This window comes from Macrotis lagotis, chromosome 4, assembly GCF_037893015.1.
Source record: "Macrotis lagotis isolate mMagLag1 chromosome 4, bilby.v1.9.chrom.fasta, whole genome shotgun sequence".
In the NCBI taxonomy this organism is placed as follows: Eukaryota; Metazoa; Chordata; class Mammalia; order Peramelemorphia; family Peramelidae; genus Macrotis; species Macrotis lagotis.
The window spans coordinates 270,561,531-270,584,813 of NC_133661.1; the positions used below are offsets into that span (position 1 = coordinate 270,561,531).

General features: G+C 33.0%; 1 protein-coding gene across 1 annotated transcript in view; it reads right to left on the bottom strand.

Moving 5' to 3' along the window:
- The window catches only part of NIN (ninein), a 422,635-nt gene that overhangs the window by 387,256 nt on the left and 12,096 nt on the right, over positions 1 to 23,283 (bottom strand). Inside the window, 2 exon segments of the mRNA XM_074236002.1 lie at positions 11,958 to 12,039; positions 21,646 to 21,849. Coding sequence (XP_074092103.1) covers positions 11,958 to 12,039; positions 21,646 to 21,828 — 265 coding nt within the window. The 5' untranslated portion in view covers positions 21,829 to 21,849.

Here is a 23,283-nt window from a genome sequence, read left to right on the forward strand (position 1 = left end):
CATTAGATGAAATATAAATATTTCTTCCAGTTTTGATATTCAATAATTCTGATTTAAATAATAAAAAATTGACAATTCCAAAATATCAACATAAGAGAAAAAGAAAGAGAAGAATGAATTCCAAATGCATTTATGTACTTAAAATGTACTTAAATTTTTTCTTTACTCAATGGTGTTTTTTTCTTACCACCATCCCAGTATTTCCTGCATCAGATATTTTTTAATGACAGTAGGAAAGAAATTTATTATGTACTTATTTTATTTCAGGCATTGTGCTAAGTGCTTTACAAATAATATCTCATTTTTTTCTTTAAACAATTCTAGAAAATAGGCTATATTATTATCCACATTTTACAGATGAAGACATTTTATGCAGACTATATTAGGTGACTTGGCCACTTAACCCATAGCTAGTAAATGTCTGAGACTTTATTTAAATTCAGTTCGTTCTGACTCTTTGTCAGTGCTCTATCCATTTTGTTACCCTGCTGCCTCCATAAATAGTTCAGATTGCATGGAAGAATTTGGATAGAAAAAAAGTTGATACTTGGTCATTACTGGGTTTGAACAAGCCAAGAATTGTAAGATAAAGAAACTGAAAACGAAAGAAAGCAAGCATGCATTTAATCATCTACTTTATCAAAATCTGAACTTGCCTCTCTTAAAGGGGATTACCTTCTAGGATATTATATAGTCACAAGTTAACAAGAATTTAATAAGTACCTACTATGTATCAAACATTGAAAAACACTAGGAATAGAAACAGAAGCAGAAAGACAATCTATGCCCTTAAGGAGTTTACTAATTAATGGGAGGAGAAAACACTTAAAAGGGAGTTCTAAAGTAAGGAGAAAACAGAGAAGATGCATTAATAGGGACACAGTAGACAAAATTCAGAGTCAGAATGAAAGCTAGACTGAGAACTTTCCTTAAAATGGAGGTTCTGCACTATTGTTCTGGTATAAACCAGGAGGGATGGGAATTCAGGGAAGCCTGGAGGGATTTGCATGAACTGATGCTGAGTGAGATGAGCAGAACACTGTATACCCTAACAGCAACATGGGGGTGATGATCAATCTTGATGGATTCACTCATTCCATCAGTGCAACAATCAGGAACAATTTGGGGCTGTCAGCAATGGAGAATACTATCTGTATCCAGAGAAAGAATTGCGGAGTTTGAACAAAGACCAAGGACTATTACCTTTAATTTAGAAAAAAAACTGATATCTTATTGTCTGATCTTGCTATCTCTTATATTTTATGTTTCTTCTTTAAGGATATGATTTCTCTGTCATCACATTCAATTTGGATCAATATATAACATGGAAACAATGTAAAGACTGACAAATTGCCTTCTGTGGAGGTGGGGGAAAGGAAGTAAGATCGGGGGAAAATTGTAAAACTCAAAATAAATAAAATCTTTATTTAAAAAAATTGGAGGTTCTGGGAGGATGCAGTCTTATTAGAAGAAATGGTCACACATCCAGGAATAGAGAAGTGCTGATTCCATGGTATTCTGCTTTTACCCCACCTGTTTACAATGGATGACCCAATTAAGAAGGACATGCATAGGATAGAAAGTGTCCAAGAGATGACAACCGAAATAGAAAAGAACTTTAACTTCATGATATACAAAGATTTGTTGAAGAGACTTTTCCCCTATATGTGTAAAGAAAAGGACAAGGGGACAGGAATGCTCTCTTCAAATAGCAGAAAGATTATTATTTGGACAGATTAGCCTTGTTGTTTGGCTCCAGAGGAGTAAACCCAGGAGTTATACGAAATAAATATATAATCATGGCCAATCAGAATAAGTCTCTTAAGAAAACTGTATTTGTGACTTCTGGCTAAGATGGCGGAGAGAAGACAGGCACAGTTCTAAAGTCTCCTGATCTCTTCCCCATCTATCACATGGAAAAAAAACCTCTTAAAAGAAATCCGAACCAGGAAACCCAGAAAGAAAAGCCAGGAGAGAAACATTTACCTCAGGATTTGTCTCCTGCAGCAGCCTTGGCTGAGTACGGGCAGGTGAGTCTGGGCTCCGAGGGAGGAACAGCCCCGGATCAGCCAGATTAACAGCTGAATTGGAACCGGGAGTCTGAGGGCCTGAGAGCCAGACCTGCTGGATCAGCAGTGGGGCTGGACGAAAGGGGTTTGGGTCTGCGGGAAGCAGAGGCACTGGTGTTGGTGCTGTCCCCCTGGAGGTTAGGGAAGGGGCTGCGGGGAGAGTTCTGGTGCAGGAGAGCTGCAGATGCCATCCCTGGGCTCCTCAGGTCTGAGAAACTCTGAGTCCACCCCTCCATTGCACTGAAGCCTCCTCCAAAACAAACAATTGCAAACTACTTCTGCCTCAGGCCCAGGTGTGTGAGCAAAAGAACCAGCCCAGCTGAGGAATGACCTCAGGCCAGGGTAAAGCCCACCATTGATTGAAGGCAAAAGAATTCAATAGCTCCAATTCCTTCCCTCAAGCAAAGGGAGAAGGCCTCGCAACCAAGGTCACAGACACCCCAGAAAGGGCAACCAGCATCTCCTACTGGCCAGTCAGAGAAACTTCACTCAGTAAAGCCTTTGGCAATCCCAATCCCAGGTGAACCAGCCCCCTCCCAACTCAAGGTCTTAGCATAATGAAGAAGGGTCAGCACAAAGGTGGATCCATAGAAAAATTCCTGGAAGGGAAAGACCTCAACTCAGAGAGACCTGGAACCTCTGAGGAGAATACAATCTGATCTCCAGCATAGAAAGACTTCCTTAAAGAAATAAGGAAGGAGCTTAAAAATTTGGGAGAGACAATTAATACCTTACAACAAGAAAACAAAACCTTAGAAAGTACAATTAGACAAACACAAAAGGAGAATAAATTTTCAGATCCTCAAATGAGCAAATACAAAAAAGAAATTAATTCTCTCAAAACCTCAATTGGTCAAATGGAAAGCTCTTTCAAAAGTAGAATTGACCAATTGGAAAAGGAGTTGCAAAATGGTTAATGAAGAAAACTAAAAAAAAGAACAGAGTCTACAGAAACTAATGACTCCATGAGACAGCAACAGTCAGTTAAACAAAATCAAAACAATAGAAAAAAATAGAAGCAAATGTAAAATATCTCATCAACAAAACCACTGACCTTGAGAATAGATCGAGGAGGGGCAACCTGAAAATTATAGGACTTCCTGAAAACATTGAAGAGAAAAAAAGCCTGGACTTAATATTACAGGATCTAGTGATGGAAAACTGCCCTGATATGATGGAATCGGAGGGCAAAGTAGTTATTGAAAGAGTACATTGATCCCCACCAGAAAAAGATACTAAAATGAAAACACCAAGGAATGTGATGGCCAAACTCCAGAACTATCAGATAAAAGAGAAAATCCTGCAAGCAGCCAAAAAGAAACAATTTAAATATCAAGGAGCCACAGTAAGGATCACGCAGGACTTGGCTGCATCAACTTTAAGGGATTGAAGGGCCTGGAACGAAATATTTCGAAGAGCACGGAAGCTTGGAATGCAGCCAAGAATCTACTTTCCTGCAAAGCTGAGCCTTCTCTTCCAGGGAAAAAGATGGACATTTAACGAAATGGAAGAATTCCAAAAATTTCTGATGCAAAGACCAGAGCTAAACAGAAAATTTGGACATCAAATAGGAGGTTCAAGTGACACATGAAAAGGTAAAAAAAAAAGGGGGGTCTGTAAAAGAAAAAAAATGCAATCCAGTAAATTGAAACTGGCTATATCCCAGCATGGGGGGGGGGGTCAGAAGAGACTCTCATAAATCCTGAGAAATGTAACTCTAACAGAGAGAATATGCCTAGCCAGAAATGATGGATATCCATGACCTATCCATGAGACTGCTATCTAATGGGATGTAACTGGCTTTAACCCCACTTGGGAGAAAGACTCTAATAACTCTCAGGAATTTTCACTCTATTCAATAGAATACACTGAACTAGAAGTGACAGACACTCAGCATTTTCTATGGCATAGATAGAATGATCTTAAAAAATACACTACCTCCCTAAAAAGGGGGACAGGAAAGAGACGGGAGGAGGGAGGGGATTGAATGGGACAAATCTCATTGCACTAAGAGGTACAAAAAAACCTATGGTAATAGGGGGGAAGAAGGGAGCAGAGGAGAAACACCTGAATCTTCTCATCAGACTTGGCTTAAAGTCAACCTACATGTACTCAGTTAACTTATAAAACATCAAAGCTTTCAAGTATTAAAAGGGGGAAAGGGGACAGGGGGGATGGAGAAAGGGAAGGGGAGTGGGGAAAATAACAAAAGGAAGGGAAGGGAAAAGGGAAAAAGGGAAAGGGGAAAGAAAGGGGAGGGTTGATATAGGAGGGCAAACACACTGAAGGGGTGGTATTCAAAAACAAAATACTGGGGAATATGGATAAAAGGGGGGAAAGGGGGGGAATACAAACAGAGGGAAGATAGCACAGAGGGCGATAAAGAATTAGTAATCATAACCTTGAATGTGAATGGGATGAACTCTCCCTTAAAATGTAAGCAAATAGCAGAGTGGATTAAAAACCAGAATCCTACAATATGCTGCTTACAAGAAACTCATTTGAAGCAGAGAGATACATATAGAGTAAAGGTAAAAGGTTGGAGCAAAATATATTTTGCTTCAGCTGAAGTAAAAAAAATCAGGGGTAGCAATCCTTATCTCAGACAAAGCAGCAGCAAAAATAGATAGGTTAAAAGAGATAAGGAAGGAAACTTTATCCTCCTAAAAGGTACCATAGACAATAAAGTCATTTCAATATTGAATATATATGCACCCAGTGGGACAGCACCCAGATTCTTAGAGGAGAAGCTGAAAGAATTACAGGAAGACATAAACAGCAAAACTCTACTAGTGGGAGACCTCAACCTCCCACTATCAGATCTAGATAAATCAAATCATAAAACAAACAAGAAAGAAATTAGGGCAGTAAATAGACTGTTAGAAAAATTAGATATGGTAGACTTATGGAGGAAACTGAATGGGGATAGAAAGGAATATACCTTTTTCTCTGCAGTACATGGAACTTATACAAAAATTGACCATGTAGTAGGACATAAAAACCTAATGATCAACTGCAGAAAGGCAGAAATAGTGAATACATCTTTCTCAGATCACAATGCAATAAAAGTCATATGCAATACTGGGCCAAGGAGATATAGACCCAGAGCAAATCGGAAACTGAATAACCTCATTTAAAAAAATGAGTGGACCAAAAAACAAATTATAGAAAGAATTAAACATTTTATCCTAGATAATGATAATAATGAAACAACATAACAAAACCTATTGGATTTATTCAAAGAGACACTCAGGGGATATATTATCGCTCTAAATGCTTATATGAATAAATTGGAGAAAGAGGAAATCAATGAACTAAACATGCAACTAAAAAAATTAGAGAAAGAACAAATCAAAAATCCCCAATCAAATACCAAATTAGAAATTCTAAAAATTAAAGGAGAAATTAATAAAATCAAAAGCAAAAAAACTATTGAATTAATAAAACCAAAAGTTGGTATTATGAAAAAACTAATAAAATTGATAAACCTCTGATCAATTTGATTAAAAAAAAGAAAGAAGAAAACCAAATTGCTAGTATTATAAATGAAAAAGGTGAACTCACCACCAATGAGGAGGAAATTAAAGTAATAATTCAAAATTATTTTGCCCAACTCTATGCCAATAAATTTGATAATCTAAGTGAAATGGATGAATATTTACAAAAATATAAGTTGCCCAGGTTAAATGAAGAAGGGATTAAACACCTAAACAACCCTAACTCAGAAAAAGAAATTCAACAAGCCATTATTGAACTCCCTAAAAAAAAATCTCCAGGGCCTGATGGATTCACAAGTGAATTCTACCAAACATTTAAGGAACAATTGGTTCCAATCCTATATAAACTCTTTGGAAAAATAAGGAAAGATGGAACTCTGCCTAACTCTTTCTATGAAACCAATATGGTACTGTTACCTAAACCAGGAAGAGTTAAAACAGAAAAAGAAAATTATAGACCTATTTCCCTGATGAATATAGATGCAAAAATCCTAAATAAAATCTTAGCAAAATGACTACAACAAGTCATCACTAGGATAATACATTATGATCAAGTAGGATTTATTCCAGGAATGCATGGATGGTTCAATATTAGGAAAACTGTTAGTATACTCAATTATATCAATAACAAACCTATCAGAAATCATATGATCATATCAATAGATGCTGAAAAAGCTTTTGACAAAATACAGCATCCATTCCTATTAAAAACACTAGAGATTGTAGGAATAAATGGACTGTTCCTTAAAATAATTAGCAGTATCTATCTGAAACCATCAACAAGCATTATATTCAATGGGGAGAGGCTAGAGGCATTCCCAATAAGATCAGGGGTCAATCAAGGGTGCCCATTATCACCACTACTATTCAATATTGTATTAGAAATGTTAGCTTCAGCAATTAGAGAAGAAAAAGAAATTAAAGGAATTAGAATTGGGAAAGAAGAGACAAAACTCTCGCTCTTTGCAGATGACATGATGGTCTACCTAGAGAATCCCAAGAAATCATCCAAAAAACTACTGGAAACAATTAGCAATTTTAGCAAAGTTTCAGGTTATAAAATAAACCCTCATAAATCCTCAACTTTTCTATATCTGTCTAGCAAGAAACAGCAGGAAGAGCTAGAAAGAGAAATCCCTTCAAAGTAACCTCAGACAGTGTAAATTATTTGGGAGTCTATTTGCCAAGACAGACTCAGAATCTTTTTTGAAAACAATTATAAAACACTTCTCACACAAATTAAATCAGATTTAAATAACTGGGCAAATATCAACTGCTCATGGATAGGGAGAGCTAATATAATAAAAAATGACAATTCTACCAAAGCTAAACTATCTGTTTAGTACCCTACCAATCAAAATTCCAAAAAATTACTTTTATGAGTTAGAAAAAATTGTAAGTAAATTCATATGGAGAAATAAAAAGTCAAGAATTGCCAGGAACTTAATGAAAAAAAATGCAAACGAAGGTGACTTAGCACTACCCGATCTAAAATTATATTATAAAGCATCAGTCATCAAAACTGTTTGGTATTGGCTAAGAAATAGAGTGGTGGACCAGTGGAATAGACTAGGTGTAAAAGCGGGAGAGGATTATAGTAATCTGCTGTTTGATAAACCCAAAGAGTCAGGCCATTGGGATAAAAACTCCCTCTTTGATAAAAACTGCTGGGATAATTGGAAGAGTGTATGGAAGAAACTTAGATTAGACCAACACCTCACACCCTTTACCAAGATAAGATCCAAATAGTTACAGGACATAGACATAAAAAACAATACTATAAGCAAATTAGAAGATCAAGGACTAGTCTACCTGTCAGATCTATGGAAAGGGGAACAGTTTATGACTAAGAAAGAGTTGGAGAACATCACTAAAAACCAATTAGATGATTTCAATTACATTAAATTAAAAAGCTTTTGTACAGATAAAACCAATGTAATCAAGATCAAAAGAAAAGTAGTAAATTGGGAAACAATCTTTACAACTAATGATTCTGACAAAGGACTCATTTCTAAAATATACAGAGAACTGAGTCATATTTTTAAAACTAAAAGCCATTCCCCAATTGACAAATGGCCAAAGGATATGCAAAGGCAATTTACAGATGAGATCAAAGCAATCCATAGCCATATGAAAAAACGCTCTAAATCATTAATTATTAGAGAAATGCAAATTAAAGCTTCTCTGAGGTACCACCTCACACCACTCAGATTGGCCAGTATGACCAGGAAGGATAATGATCATTGTTGGAAGGGATGTGGGAAATCTGGAACACTATTACACTGTTGGTGGAGCTGTGAATTCATCTAACCCTTCTGGAGAGCTATTTGGAACTATGCCCAAAGGGCAACAAAAATGTGCATACCCTTTGACCCAGCAATACCACTACTGGGTCTATACCCTGAAGAGATGAGGAAAAAGGGTAAAAACATTACTTGTACAAAAGTCTTTATAACAGCCCTGTTTGTGGTGGAAAAGAATTGGAAATCCAGTAAATGTCCTTCAATTGGGGAATGGCTTAGCAAACTGTGGTATATATGTATGTCATGGAACACTATTGTTCTATTAGAAACCAGGAGGGACGGGATTTCAGGGAAACCTGGAGGGATTTGCATGAACTGATGCCAAGTGAGATGAGCAGAACCAGAGAAACACTGTACACCCTAACAGCCACATGGGAGTGATGTTCAACCTGGAAGAACTTGCTCATTCCATCAGTGCAACAATTTGGAACAATTTTGGGCTGTCTGCAAAGGAGAGTACCATCTGTATCCAGATAAGGAGCTGTGGAGTTTGAACAAAGTACAAGGACTATTCCCTTTAATTTGGAAAAAAAATACAGTTATCTTATTGTCTGATCTTGCTACCTCTGAGAATTCTGTTCTCTTTAAGGATATGATTTCTCTCTCATCACACCCAATTTGGATCAAGGTACAACATGGAAACAAAATAAAGACTGACAGAGTGCTATCTGTGGGGTGGGGGTGGGGGAAGGAAGCAAGACTGGGGGAAAATTGTAAAACTCAAATAATATCTTTAATAAAAATAAAAAAAATTAAAAAAAACTGTATTTGCATTGAGCCTTGAAAGGAGGCAAGGATTCCAAGAGACACAAGCAAAAAGGCATTCTAGGCATGAGGACAGCCCATGCAAAAGCAGAAAGGGTAGGTAGAAAGTGAAATATAATACACACGAAAATGCAAGCAGACCAGTTTGTCTAGTATATGCAGTACGTGATGGGGAATAATGTGAGATTGGTCTGTAAAGACAGGTTAGAGTCAGATTATGAAGGACATTAATTTCAGAGAAAGGTGCTTGAATTTTATCCTAGAAGAAAAAAGCCTCTTGAAACCAAAAATTTGGGAGCAGTGGAATGTCATGGAATGAATTTAGCAATCTCATAGCAGAATGACTGATTCTTTAAGGGTTGCAAAGAACTTTACTTATAGGGCAACACCATGTTTCCAGACTTTCATGATCTCTCATCATCACCCAAATCCAGGCTCTTCCCAACATCTATTGAATTTTATCTTTGCAACTCCTTGTATATGCTCTCTCTCTTCTCTGACACATCCACTATTCTAATGCAGGCCTTTATCACCTCATCCCGGAAAAGTCTGTTATGAATCAGCTTGCTTCAATCTCTCCCAACTCTAGGTCATCCTCCATTCAGCCACTTTAGTCATTTTCCTCAAACTTAGGTCTGATCATGTCACTTGACCTAGTCAATAAATTTCAGTGGCTTCTTATTACCTCCAGGAGCAAATACAAAACATTTTATTTGGCATTTAAAAACTAGTCCCCTATTCCCTTAATCCCCCAGTGTTAGTCCCCTCCTACATTTTCAGTCTTCTGACACCTTACATTGATCCAAAGACACTAGTCTCCTGGCTGTTCCATGAATAAGATGCTACAACTCCTGGCTCAGGGAAACCTCTCTGACTGTCTTTATGTGCCTCCACTCTCACACCTCAGCTTTGTCTATTGAATTCCCTGATTTTCTTTAAGTGTTAACTAAAATCTCACTTTCTCCAAGAAGCTACCTAATTCTAGTGCTTTCTTTCTATTAATTATTTCCTAATTTCCTAATTATTTTATATATATATATATATATATATATATATATATATATATATATATATATATATATATATATATATACAGAGAGAGAGAGAGAGAGAGAGAGCCTGCTTTGTACATGTTGATTTGTATGCTATCTTTCCCATTAAATTGTAAGTTCCTTGAAGACAGAGACAGTTTTTTTGCCTCTTTTTGTATCCCCACCCCCACCCCAGTGTTTATTACAGTGTCTGGCACACAGTAAGCACTTAATTTTCAGGGAAAAGTCCAAAAAGCAATCTATTATAAACCAAAGCCTCACAACAACATATGTTATAGATAAAATAATTCTCATTTTACAGGTAGAAAAACTTAGAGAATTTAAAATAATAAGAAAACATATTAGATTAGTAAGGGCTTTCAGGATGATTTAATTTAAGCTCCTCCCATCCATTTTTTTGTTTTTGTTGTTATTCATTTGTTTCAGTTGTATCTGACTTTATAATCCCATTTTGAGTTTTCTTGGCATAGATCCTAGAGTAGATTATAATTTCCTTCTCCAGATTATTTTTGCAAATAAATCCTCTTGACTTTGAACCCAGCACTCTACTCTATCCACTGCACCAACCTAACTTTCCATTTTTACAGATGAGGAAATCAAAGCCCAGAGAAGCAAAAGCCCATAGTCCATGGTCATACAACTAGCTGGTGGAAAAGAGTCATGTTAAATCCTGATCACCTCACGTCACCATACCAACAATACAAGGTTCTCAGATCTTGCACTTTTGTTTAAGTAGTATAACAATCTAAGCAGTAGGCAAGAAACTGTTATCAAAAGGAGATAACAAAGAACACCTGAACTCCTCTTTCCTTTAGCAATAATCTATGATAACTATACTGTCTAAGAAAAAAATACAAAAAAGTAATAATCTTCCAGATTATCACCTTCAGGGTTCCTAATGAATAGTAAGCCTCTCCAATTAGAATTTTCTTTCTCACAATTGAATACTATAAAATAGTAGAAAGAGAAAGGGAAATGGCACAGCAAATCTTTATTTCTTAACATACTTCTAAAATGAAAATAATAAAACATTTCTGCTTACTTTAATTCCGGGCATAATCAAATATAACAAGAACATCTAAGAAGAGAAGCATCACTTCTATAAAACTTTTATATTAGCAAGTAATTACTTGCAATTGAAAAAAAACTCAGAAAGAATTGTTTTTAATACAAAAATTCCACTCTCCAAATATTCCCCTGAGTATTATTTAAGATTTAGCTCTTCCTCAGAAATCTTAGATAAATAAAATCATCTCAAGGTATGTTTCCCTTTAGAAGCATTTCTACAATAGCTTAACCTCATTTGATGTTCTAAAATATAATTTAATTTGCCCAGTTTATGCAGAAAAAGATCAACTCAATCTTGGAGCAAACTTGACAGTTAAAACCTAGGTGACAAAGACATTTTAATGAAATTACAGGGACATTTATGAGGTAAAAGGTGTTGGAATGTAAAAGATATCAAAATTTGAGAATATAAATGTACAAATCTCAACATCTTTGACATTTCCCACTATTACTTAATCTACTCCTCTTTTTAAACCTATGAAATGTAAAACTGTGTCTGTCATATAGGATTGGAATAGTGCTCAGAGCATTCTGATTCTATTTCTCCTTGTTCAATTATGTAAAGTTTCTTTTGGTTTATGTGACATATGGGGGGGATGGGGGGAGGGTGTTAAACTCCCGCATAAAATTTTTTTGTCCTCCCTTTGTACCAAGAGAAGAAGTTTGAATTTTTTCTTTTTTCTTTTATGGGGTGTTTCAAGTATCTTTTTTGTAAAAATCTGGGTTATTTATTTAGTCATAGACTCTGTGTTGTCTGCTGACTTTTGTGTGTTGTCTATGCCTTTCACAAAACTCCTCAAAAATTCTCATTTCCATTTCTTATACTGATCCATAATATACTGAAACTATGATGGGGAAAGTCATAATGTGGAAGGGATAACCGTACTCAGTGTTTGGTTTTTGATAATGGGAAATGGAGCATTCTTCTAGTCTTTTCAACTCTACTCCAAGAATGAGTTAATGCGATACAAATTGATCCTAGGGGGGGAATATCAATTACTTCTTCCCATATAAAGTAATAAAAGTGTTCTGTTAGTGCTCAGTATTTACAAAACTGCAATATCGAAAATAAACCAGTCTTTGAAAAGCAGATGCCTTTCAAACTTAAAACTCTTCTACTCATACTCTCCTCTACAAATTGTTCCTTTGTTAAAAACTAGTTTTAAAAGGAAATAGGGAATAAGAAAGGGAAAAAAATCTTACCTGGTTCTTCAAAGTGTTCTTCAAAAGAGAATGTTCTGGATAAAACAAGTATTAGTGCTTCTTTAAATTGATCAAAGTATACCTAAGGGGAAAATAATGAATTAAGTTGTCATCCAAAAAATAAACACTAATCATTCACATACACATACATACATACATATTTACATATATATATATATATATGTATATATATATATATATAACCGATACGTGTAAAGTCACAATTTCCCCTTTTCTTTTGTTTTGTTTTTGTTTTTTCTCTCTAATTTTTTTCTAAAATATAAGAGAAAGGGGCAGGTGGATAGAACACTGGCCCTGGAGTGAGGAAGGCCTGAGTTCAAATCCTACCACAGACACATAATACTTACCTAGCCATGTGACCTTAGGTAAGTCACTTAGCCCCATTATCTTGCAAAAACCAAAAATAAATAAAAAAATAAAGGGGGGGAGATAATTTTTTAAATCTTTCCACTATAAATTTCAAGATAAATATTCTCTCATTCCCTGAAAAAGTCATTAAGAAAAAGAAAAACATCTTTTTGAAATATTAGAAAAATAATTTTATTTTTTTCCAGTCTTCCTTTTATTCAAGGCAAGAGAAACTAAAGATTGTGAGATACTAGAGATTACTACCATTTGAGTCTTCTTTTCAGCTTATTATGAAAAAAAAGCAATTATCTTTTCCCAATGATTTGACCCTGCCTAGAGGCAAAGAACAGATTTTCTCTTGATTCCTTTTAACCTGAGAACTTTATAAACAAAGATTAACAAAAAAAGAGGAATCATTGAGAATTATTTTTTCAGTTCCTTTAAATGAGATTTAGTCTGGCTGAAAAGAATGTTCACCAGGCATAGCTAATATTACAGACAATGCAAAAAAGTTTTATGGTATAAAAGTCATCTTTGTCATTTTCACGTTTAATCTTATTGTAGATAAACTAAAATATGTCACCTCATATTTGAAAAAGAGGGAGATGTGAAATTCTCTTTAATTCTAGGACAATATTATCTAGGAGAGAAATCACTTTGATTCTTGGATAATTATCAACAATTAAAAAATCAAGTTTTATTCTCCTGTTCTTGTTTTTATTTCTATCACTAAGAACAAAAACTAAGGCAATTAAATATCCAAAGCTTTGAAAGTGCCATATCATCTGCCTTACAATTAATTTTCCAGAGGAAAAGTACAAATAAGTGGAAGATCAACTTTCTAAGAAGGAAAACTGCATTTCAGCATTTATTTAGTACATATTTATGTTCAAAACATTCTGGTAGGTAGTGTCAGATAATGAAATGATGAAAACATATTGAATAATGACAATTTACCTATTTGTGTATTGAAAGATAAAAGACTGGTAAGAACACAGGATTTGGAGTCAAGCACCCCGAGACTATGTCACACCGTTCTGCTCTCTCTCAATTGTATGTCCTGAAGAAAAAGCACTTTTCCAAATCATAGTTTCCTATTTTCTATTCTATATGACAACACAATCCATACTCAACTTTTACAGAGGTTAGTATTCCTAGAAAATGGAGTGAACGTCAAAAATGCAAATGCTGGTACACTGAACCTCTGGGAAATGAGGATTAGACTCACATAACCAACAATCTTTTGCTAGAGATTGCTGTGACTAACACAGTAACTATGAAATAATCCATAAAATGCAGTACACAAAATGAAATTGGTAATATGAAAAATATTTTTTCTCATTAGTAGCTTCATAGAATTCTATAACCTTTTGTACTTAACATTTCAAATAAAAAAAACTGATTTAAGACAATATTCACTTTTTGCAAAATATGAAACCTACAGCACCAAAAAATAGTTTCTTCCTTTTTTATGGATATAGTGAATAATTGATTCACTCACACCAAACTTGTGGCCAACAGCAAGTACAGAAATTCTATGAATTTATTTAAAACCTTTATTTTCTCATTTTAAGTCGCATCACTAAATTCACATACTTGGACTTAAAGGCCAAAGGACAAGTGATATACTCTGAATATCTGTGTGTATTAACTGCATGCAAAATATGAGTTTTAAAGGCAAACAATGAAAATTTGCAAACACACAGTTTTTTTTTATAATGGTAGAGTGAACAAGAACAGTGAAGTGACTAATAGTAAATAGTTGCTCCAAAAACTTGCATGTATTATAACTCATATTCTTTTCTCTACTGAGCATAGCCAAGAATGTCCATGGTTGCCAATGTGAAAGTAAAAATGAAGTGTTTAATAAAATCACACAAATGCTTGAAGTCATGAAAGTTAAACATGCAAATGCTGACAATTGACTTTAAATACTATATACTCTATATGTGTATTATATATACACATTGTTTTATAGAACAAAGAAAAGAAGTCAATAACAAGATATTCTAATCACAAAACTAGGTATTTTCTATTAAAAATACTTCTTTAAATTTTATCTTGGATAAGTAGAAAGTAGAATGGTCTTAGTAGATTAAGAAAGCTATAAATGCCTCTCATCTATATTAATCTTTTGACCCTGGACAAATCAATTAGTTTCTCAGAACCCCCAAACAACTTAATACTCATTAAGGAGTTGCCCACCTTTCTTGGCAGAAGGAGGAAGCAAGAAGTTGGAACATACTTTCCCAGAATAGAATTAGATATACTGCTTTTCCTGACTATTGTTTTTAGCATGTCTTTTATATATTAATTGTGAGCTACATGACCAAAAATATTTGCCCATTTGAATAGATAATAAATTTGTTACAGGAATTTAACATTTCAATAATTCTTATTTAAAGGGTTTTGGTTATTAAAATTTAATCAGAAGAAATTAAGGTTTCATACCTAACAACTATTCACTGAAATAGAGGAATCATACTCTTTTAAACTCTTATTCATATCTATCTAAAACTGGATTTTACTTGTTTAATCATCTGTACTTTTTTAAAAAAATGATACTCCCTTTGTATTTATGGGCCTTTTAGACTCAAATAATAATAATAATAATAATAATAATAATAATAATAATAATAATAACATATTTTAGAGATGTCAACTGATTTTTTTTTAAAAATCTTTCCATGTTAGGAATTACTATTTTTTCAAATGGAAACTGTAAATATAAGGAAATGAAAAATTAACCCAAGTCTCTTCACATTGAATTTGGAAATTGTGGAGAAAATTTTATGTCTCCAGCTTCAATGATAAAATTTTTTGGATATCCTACATTCCCTAATACATTGATGCTCCATCCCTAACACAGAAAGGAACTCTTAAAACAAAGAATTTATGTTTTTAAAGGGAAAAAAAGTAGTTACAGTAAACTACCCAAACTAATCTGAAAGCATATGGATTATTCTATACTCCATACTGTTTTCCTAATTTTCAACACTTGAGTCTGCTTAAATTCACATAACTTTTTCCATAGTTCTATGAATTCTTCATATTCATTATTTCTTATGGTGCAAAAATATGCGACATTTGCATATCACACCTTGTTTAGCCATTCTTCAATATACTGGCATTAACTTTCCAGTTCTATGTTACACAAAAAAATGCTAAATTTACTATTTCAGTTTATTTAGTACTTTTTCTTTTTTTTTCCTATTTCCTTTTCTTCAGAAAGAGAGAAGGGAAGTAGCTAAGAGATAAAAATAATCATTAATTAAATGAAAATTGCTTCAAATCACTCATTATAAGAGAAATGGAAATCAAAACAAACCTGAATTTCACATAACATCTTGCAAATTGTTATATGATAAAAGTTGGGAATAGACAACTTTGAAAGGTTAAGGAAAGGGAGGAACACTAATATTGTCAGATGAGTTGTGAAAAGGTCTACACTTTTGTGTGTAGGATTTTAGCATAAATGAACGTTATATTCCCAAAGACTTTGTCTATATCAATTGAAATTATTATGTAGTTTTTGAATGTCTTGGTTTATAGTATAGTTTTACTATTTCCTTAATGCTGAACTATCCTTGTAAAGATCCAACGTGGCTATATATTGAATGATTTGTTAATCTTTTAAACACTTAATATTTTTTTCTGTTACATGTAAAGATAGTTTTCAACATTCTTTTTTTAAAAATTTTTTATTTATTTAAGGCAATGGGGTTACTGACTTGCTCAAGGTCACACAGGTAGGTAATGATTAAGTGTCTGAGGCCGGATTTGAACTCAGGTTCTCCTGACTCCCTCAACGTTCATTTTTGTAAGATTTTGAGTTCCAAATTTTTCTCCTTTCTTCTCTTCCATTCCCCTTCCCTAAGACAGAAAGCAATCTGATATAGGTTATACATTTTTGAAGACATATTCATTAATGATATGGGTCTAAAGCTTTTTTTATCCTTCCCTAATTTTGGTATTAGGGCTATAGTTGTTTTTTAAAAAAGGATTTTGTTTGGGGCTTACTTTCTCACATACTGTTAATAATTTCATCATATGAATTATTCTTTAAAAGAATGCAGAATTCTGTAAATTCATCAAGACTATGAATTTCTTTTTCTTGGGTTCTAGTTTCATGTTCATTCTATTTTCTTTCCTGGGATTGGCTTATTTAAGATCTATTTTTGGTCACTGTCAGTTTGTATTTTATATTTTTGGTGGTATTCATCTATTTTTTATCTACAGGTTTTTAGTAGATAATTGTGCATTATAATTTCTTCCTTCTTGTTTTGTTTTGATTTCACTTTGTTTATTTGTTATTGTATTGATCTGATTTTCAAGCCTCTTTTTTTTAACCAGATTGACCAAAGGTTTATCAATTTTATTAGCTTTGTCAAAGAACTGGCTTTTAGCTCTATCATTTCTATAAAAATATTTTCCAGTTTTTCTAATTGAATATTTAATAACTCCTTTTTTAATTGTTTTAGATTTGCATGTTTGTTTACTATTTCTTTAAAAATTCATTTCAATTCCTTGTTTCTTTCTATTTTATTGATATGTTTGTAGAGATATGATTTTTTCTTAAGGATTGCTTCAGCTGCATCCAAGAAAATTTGTTTTGCTTCATCATTACCATTTTCTTTCACATAATTACAAATTGTTTGTATGATTTATTTATTTAACCCATTTGAGCCTGTATTTTGTGCTCACTGGACCAATTATTATTTTTTATTGAAAAATTAACTGTAAATGACATATTTTCAATTTCTGTCTTTTTATATTTGTTTACTATATCTCTAGTCATTTTTTTGTAGAAGTTCCATGTAGTGCTTGAGGAAATAGGTATTTTTGGCATTGTCATTTAGAAAATGCTTTAAATTTTTCAGTTCTAGTTTCAACAATTTATTCAGTTCTATATTTTCATTTGTTTATCTTTATATTGAACTTCTCTAAAACTGACAAAAGTGAAATTCCCTACCACATTGTATTACTGCTAATGTTTACTTTATGAATTTGGATGCAAAGGCAATTAAAGCATAAAATACTATTTAATGTTGGTTGGCTATGATTCTTTTCCAGTAGAATGTGGTTTGCTTGTTTTCTCTTTTTATGTTTTGAATGTTTATTTTTGCTGTCTCTACTAGCATGATGACAACTTCTTATTTATTTATTCATTTGATAAATAATAATTTTTTTCCAGGTCCTCATTTTTACTCTTTGTATGAATTTGTTTTTAAAATGTCTTTCTTGAAAGGAATAGATTACATGAGTTTCTTTTCTTATGCACCTGTCATTCTTTCTTGTTCTGAGTTACTTTTATATTGTCCTCAATTTGTCTCTAATACTGAGTTTTTTTAAGCTTATTTTCCCCTTCCACAATATAAACAATATGCTAGCTTAATCTTTAAATAAATTACTCTGTTCCCAATTACTACCTTTACTTACTCTCAGATCCCATTTTGCATTTGAGACTCTTTCTCTGGTTTTGAAGTTTTGTTTATTAGTATTTTCTTGTTACTTTCATCTGGTTATTTAATTCTTTCCTTCTAAAAAAGACTGACTTTCACTTAGTCAAGTGTAATCCCCCTTTTTCTATTCCACTTAACTTTTTTTGTTCATTTTAAAATTTTTATTTTCTGAATCTTTTACTAGAAAGGATTTCTTTCCTTCACTATCTTTTTTTAACTTAAACTTTCATTCTTTGGTTTATGGTCCTCATACTTATTTAGTACTTCTTTATTCTTTGTAATTCTCATGGGATTAAAAATTTACAAGTACTTTTACAGGTATTTTTGGTTTTACCTTCTAATCAGTTTCTGTTAGTGTTCTGTATATCTAGTCCCTTCATTCCTTTATTCTATTAAATGAACTGAGACTTGAGCATTAGTTCATGGAACTTTTATCATGGTTGGGTTCTTGGTGTTACAGATCATGGAAAGTACTAAAAATGCTTTACCTCTCCTACATGATTCCTATTTTGCTGAGTTTTGAGAGGTTGTGAGGATCAGAGAAAATGTTTAGTCTGTTACTTTATTGGTCCTTTAACTAGGAAGTCTCTCTTCTCAGTTTTTTTCCATTAATTCCCTTGAGAATCTTGACATTTCAATACTCAGGTGAATTTTGTTATTATTTTTCTAATTCTTCAAAGTAATCTTTTGGTAGTTTTATTGGTAAATCATCAAATTATGAAATTAATTTAGGTAGAATTTTCATTTTTGATATTGGTTTGGTCTACTCATGAGCAATTATGACTTTTCCAATTATTCTAATCTCTTTGAGGATTTTCTTTTAGTTGAGTTTCTATAGTTCCTATATGTGTTGGCAAGACATGAAAGTCAACTAAAGAACTTTATATTGTCATATTTGATAAAACACTTTTCAAATAGATGGAAGCTTACCTATACCAACAATATAGGATTAAAACAAAGATATATTAACACCACTGTTAAAACAGATATTAACAATGCTGTAATAAAATTTTCATAGATCATATTTTACTCATTGCACACAACCAAGTTTTTTTTTTCTGGTAATTTTAAAACAAACAGAAAAAAAGATCATATAAGCTAAGATACTAAGTCAAGATTATGGGATCATCTGTTTAGAATTACACAATTCCTTGGAAAGTATCAAATGTTATTTGAAGATTGTCTTACTTTACATGACAAACAAATTAAACTGTAATATAATTGCACAGTTCTATTTGCTTTTCATCACCAAGATCTGGGTAAATATCATGTTATTGGACATATATCTATTATTCACATATAAATATCAATTGGAAAGAGCAAATAACTTAAAGTATCAAGTTTTTAACAAATCAGCCAGTAATTCTGCTTCCTTAGTTTATGACTACAAATTATCAGAAGGGGGGCAAATAAGAGGTGCAGTGTATAGAGCACCAGCCCTGGAGTCAGTAGTACCTGAATTCAAATTCAACCTCAGATACTTAATAATTACCTAGCTGTGTGACCTTGGGCAAGTCACTTAACCCCATTGCCTAGCAAAAACAAATTATCAGAAAATCGTATTAGCTAGTTTAGTGGATACAGTCACAATGCTATAAGTTCAAATACTGCTTTAGATACTTCCTGGTTATCCAAACCTCGGCCTCAGTATACTATAGTGCTACAATATATACTACATAATACCATAATAATAGTATCCTATAGGTTGTTTTGAGGATTAAATGGAATGACTTATGTAAAGTGATTTGCAAATCTTAAGGCACTAGATAAATATTAGATATTTTTATGTAGCTAAGTTGCACAATGCCTAGAATTTGGCTCTAGCATCAGGAAGTCCTGAGTTCAAATTTGGCCCCAGACACTTAATAGCTGCATGACCTGGGAAGTCATTTAATTCTGTCTCAATATCCTAATCTTTAAAGTGGGAAAAAGAATAGTACCTACTTCCTAAGATAGGATAAAATTAAATATTTTCAAAGTACTTTGAAAACTCTAAAGCACCATATAAATAGAATTATCATTACTATTAATAATAAAATTACCTGAATGATGAATTGTTAATTCATTGACATTATCTAAAATGACTGCAACAGGGGCGGCTAGGTGGCGCAGTGGGTAGAGCACTGGCCCTGGAGTCAGGAGGACCTCAGTTCAAATCCAGCCTCAGACACTTAATAATTTCTTAGCTGTGTGGCCTTGGGCAAGCCACTTAACCCCATTGCCTTGCAGGGGAAAAAAAAAATGAAGGATAAAATGACTGCAACAGCTATTTACACATTTACACTAAGACAACTTCCCTATAAAAACAGAAAGCTGAATTTTTGGTTCCAAATTTTAATATACAATAAATGAAGCTGCTAATTTTATATAGACCATTAATATCACTACTTCTGCACCATAAGACACAAGGTCTTTACTAGGTCACTCAAGAAACTACATTCCTTTTTCCTCCAAAGCATCTGAACTAACAATATTGTTTGCTAAACCATGATATAAAGGTAATAATGGTTTGGTAAGTGAAGCTATTTTTTAGAATTTTTAGAATTTTGATAAGAGGTCACATGTGAACAAATATGATCTTTAAAAAGTCAGTTTAGACTTGAATGTAGAATAATCAAATAATTTACGAGAATTTACCTAGGTTGTTGTTTTATAAATGAAGATCTACTGGCAGTACATATACATTAAGCCAAAGCTCCTGATAATGTCACAATCAATATATTAATTTCAAATTGGTCTATGCTGTCTTAGGTTGTTTGGGGTCAATTGTAGTCCCTGGCACATAGTAAACATTTTAAAATGCTTGTTCACTGATGAATAATTGGAGTTACTGTGTCACTTTTTTCATTGAATAAGAAAAGAAAACATGAAGGAGAGAGAAGAAAAAAAGAAAAAGTGTTTCAGTTGATGAAAACTTCAACTCAATTTATATCATATTGTTAAAAATCATTATCTCAACAAGTTAAGAGGTGAAAATATAAATGTTTGATAATTGTAAAAAATCATTAAAATAGATTTGAACACATCAAAACTGAAGGTCAAAGAAGATTGAAAGTCCCCTAACTCATACTCTGATAAAACCAGAAGAGATGAAATACCTTTCCCTCTCTACCTATAGCCTCAATTACCTTGCTCAATAGGAAAATTATGACTTAAGTCATATTATTTAGTTAACATTAGTATGCATATATGAGAGAAATCTTTCCCCATTTTGAATGAAACATTATGTCAAATAGCCCTTGCCTACTTTCCCATATTCATCACATAGGATGGATATTTAATTTATACTCTACTACAAAAATAATCCACATAGGAAATAGCTTTGTTGGATGTTACAAATGAAAACAGAATTCCATATCAGTAGGATTTATGATTTCCTCCTCTCAGTGAACATCTTGTTTCCAAAACTAACAAATATAGGCCCAGTTAAGTAATCTGAAGTTAATAAAAGTTCACAAAGAAATCAAGGTAGAAATTTTGGTGTCTACTCTGATTCCTTTTTGTTTAATTTTGGAGAATGTTAATTTCCTTTTCTTTTTCTCTATTGTACAACTCAGTGTAAACATAACAATAACAAGAAAGATAATAACAACAAATATTGACTTTTATATTAAACTTTAAGCTCTGTCATGTAGTTTACCTCCATTTATCTGATGTTCACAACAACCCTATGAAGTAAGTATTATGGGGGGGGTACCTTTTTACAGATGAAGAAAATAAACATCAGTGTTAACAACCAGTAACATATGCATCTAGTTCTTTCACAAGCTGCCACATGTAGTACTTTCCCTTCCACATTTATACCCCCTCCCCCCCAAAAAAGCCCTTTTAATCCTTTACCTCTTTTTAAATCTTACCCTGCCTAAGAGGTTGTCCTGAAACAGTGCCTGATGTAGCACTGGAGTCACCTCTTCTAGGTTCAGCAACTGGCAGAGGTCTGACAATTCTTCTTGGCCCAGAAACCCAGTGCCAGTGACATCAAAACTGTCAAACATCTCCTTGAGACGAGCTTCATGTTGATCCTGCTCTGCTTCATCCATCCCATAGCACACAGTACCTATCTAAAAATGACAAAAGAAATAAAAACACATTATTGGATATTTTAGTTTTCACCTTAGAATATCCTAATACAATCATAATCATCATCGGATGCACTATATAACATTACAATTTTCTTTTCAACATTATTATTAATTAGTCTCTTGGGATATAAAGTTTCCCTCAAGGAGCTTATTAGGAAGAAAATATACACAGGTACAGGTATAAAACCATTATCAATAGTCTTTCCACTGAAGTGATTGATATTATAATTCTATCTTTAAAAAGCAATAGAATCTTAAGAGTTTGCTTGACATTCTGAAGAGATTGCTTAATGTGATGGTAGAAAAGAGACAAAAATAAAAGGATTAAGAGAACCTACTTCCTGAAAGAACTAGGTTTTTCTTTTATCTTGAAAAGATATGAAAATAATCTTTAACTAGTATACTGGAAATGAACAGTGTTGCCATGTTTTCAATAATGAGGAGCCAGCAGTTTTAGTAATGATTAAAGGTTAATTTGACTATTATCTTTCTCACAACTGTTATATTATAATTATTATTTATGACTTTGTTTAATTGTTTATTATACTGTTAATAAATGTGGCATAATTTTGTCGTTTACTTCATTCTATGAGTTCAGAGGATATTACACACACACACAAGAATATACATAATTAACAATTGTAATAAAGTACATGTTCACATACAGAGACAGAGAGAGAGAGAGAGTAAAACAATGAGCATAAATTGAAGAAGAGCTGATTATGGCATATGAATAGAATGAAATACTATTAAGCTGAAGGAAATAAAAAAAAAGAACAATTTGAAAGTTACCTGACAAAACTCATATGAAGTGTGCAAAACCAGGAGAACAATTCATACAATAACATCAATATTATGCAAATAAAATACCCATACCCTCTGAATCAGAGCTTCTACTCCTAGACAAATACCTCAAGTATGTCGCTCATAAAAAGAATACCCCCATTTATACCAATGTATTTATATAGACATTTATTGTAACAAAAGATGGCAAACATAGGATTCATCATCTATTTGAGGAATGGTTAATTACACTGATTTATGAATGTGATAGAATAAATATTACTGTGTAGTAAAAATGACAAATATGACTGATATAGAGAAGCATGGAATATATGGCTTATATTTTGTAAAATGAAATAAGAAAAGTAGAGAAAATAATATACACATTGGCTACAATATGCATATAAGTAATAAATGGATATAACAAAATAAGCAAAAACAAATATCATAGCCACTTTAAAAAGAGGAGGTAAATCAAATCAATAACAAACAAACAAGAGGAAATCACACTATGCAGATAAAATTTTTTAAAAATTATTCAGAGCCTACATAGTACAGTTATATGCTAACAAAACTGGGAACACAAAAGAAACAAATGAATACTATCAAAGACATAAAATACTAGAACAA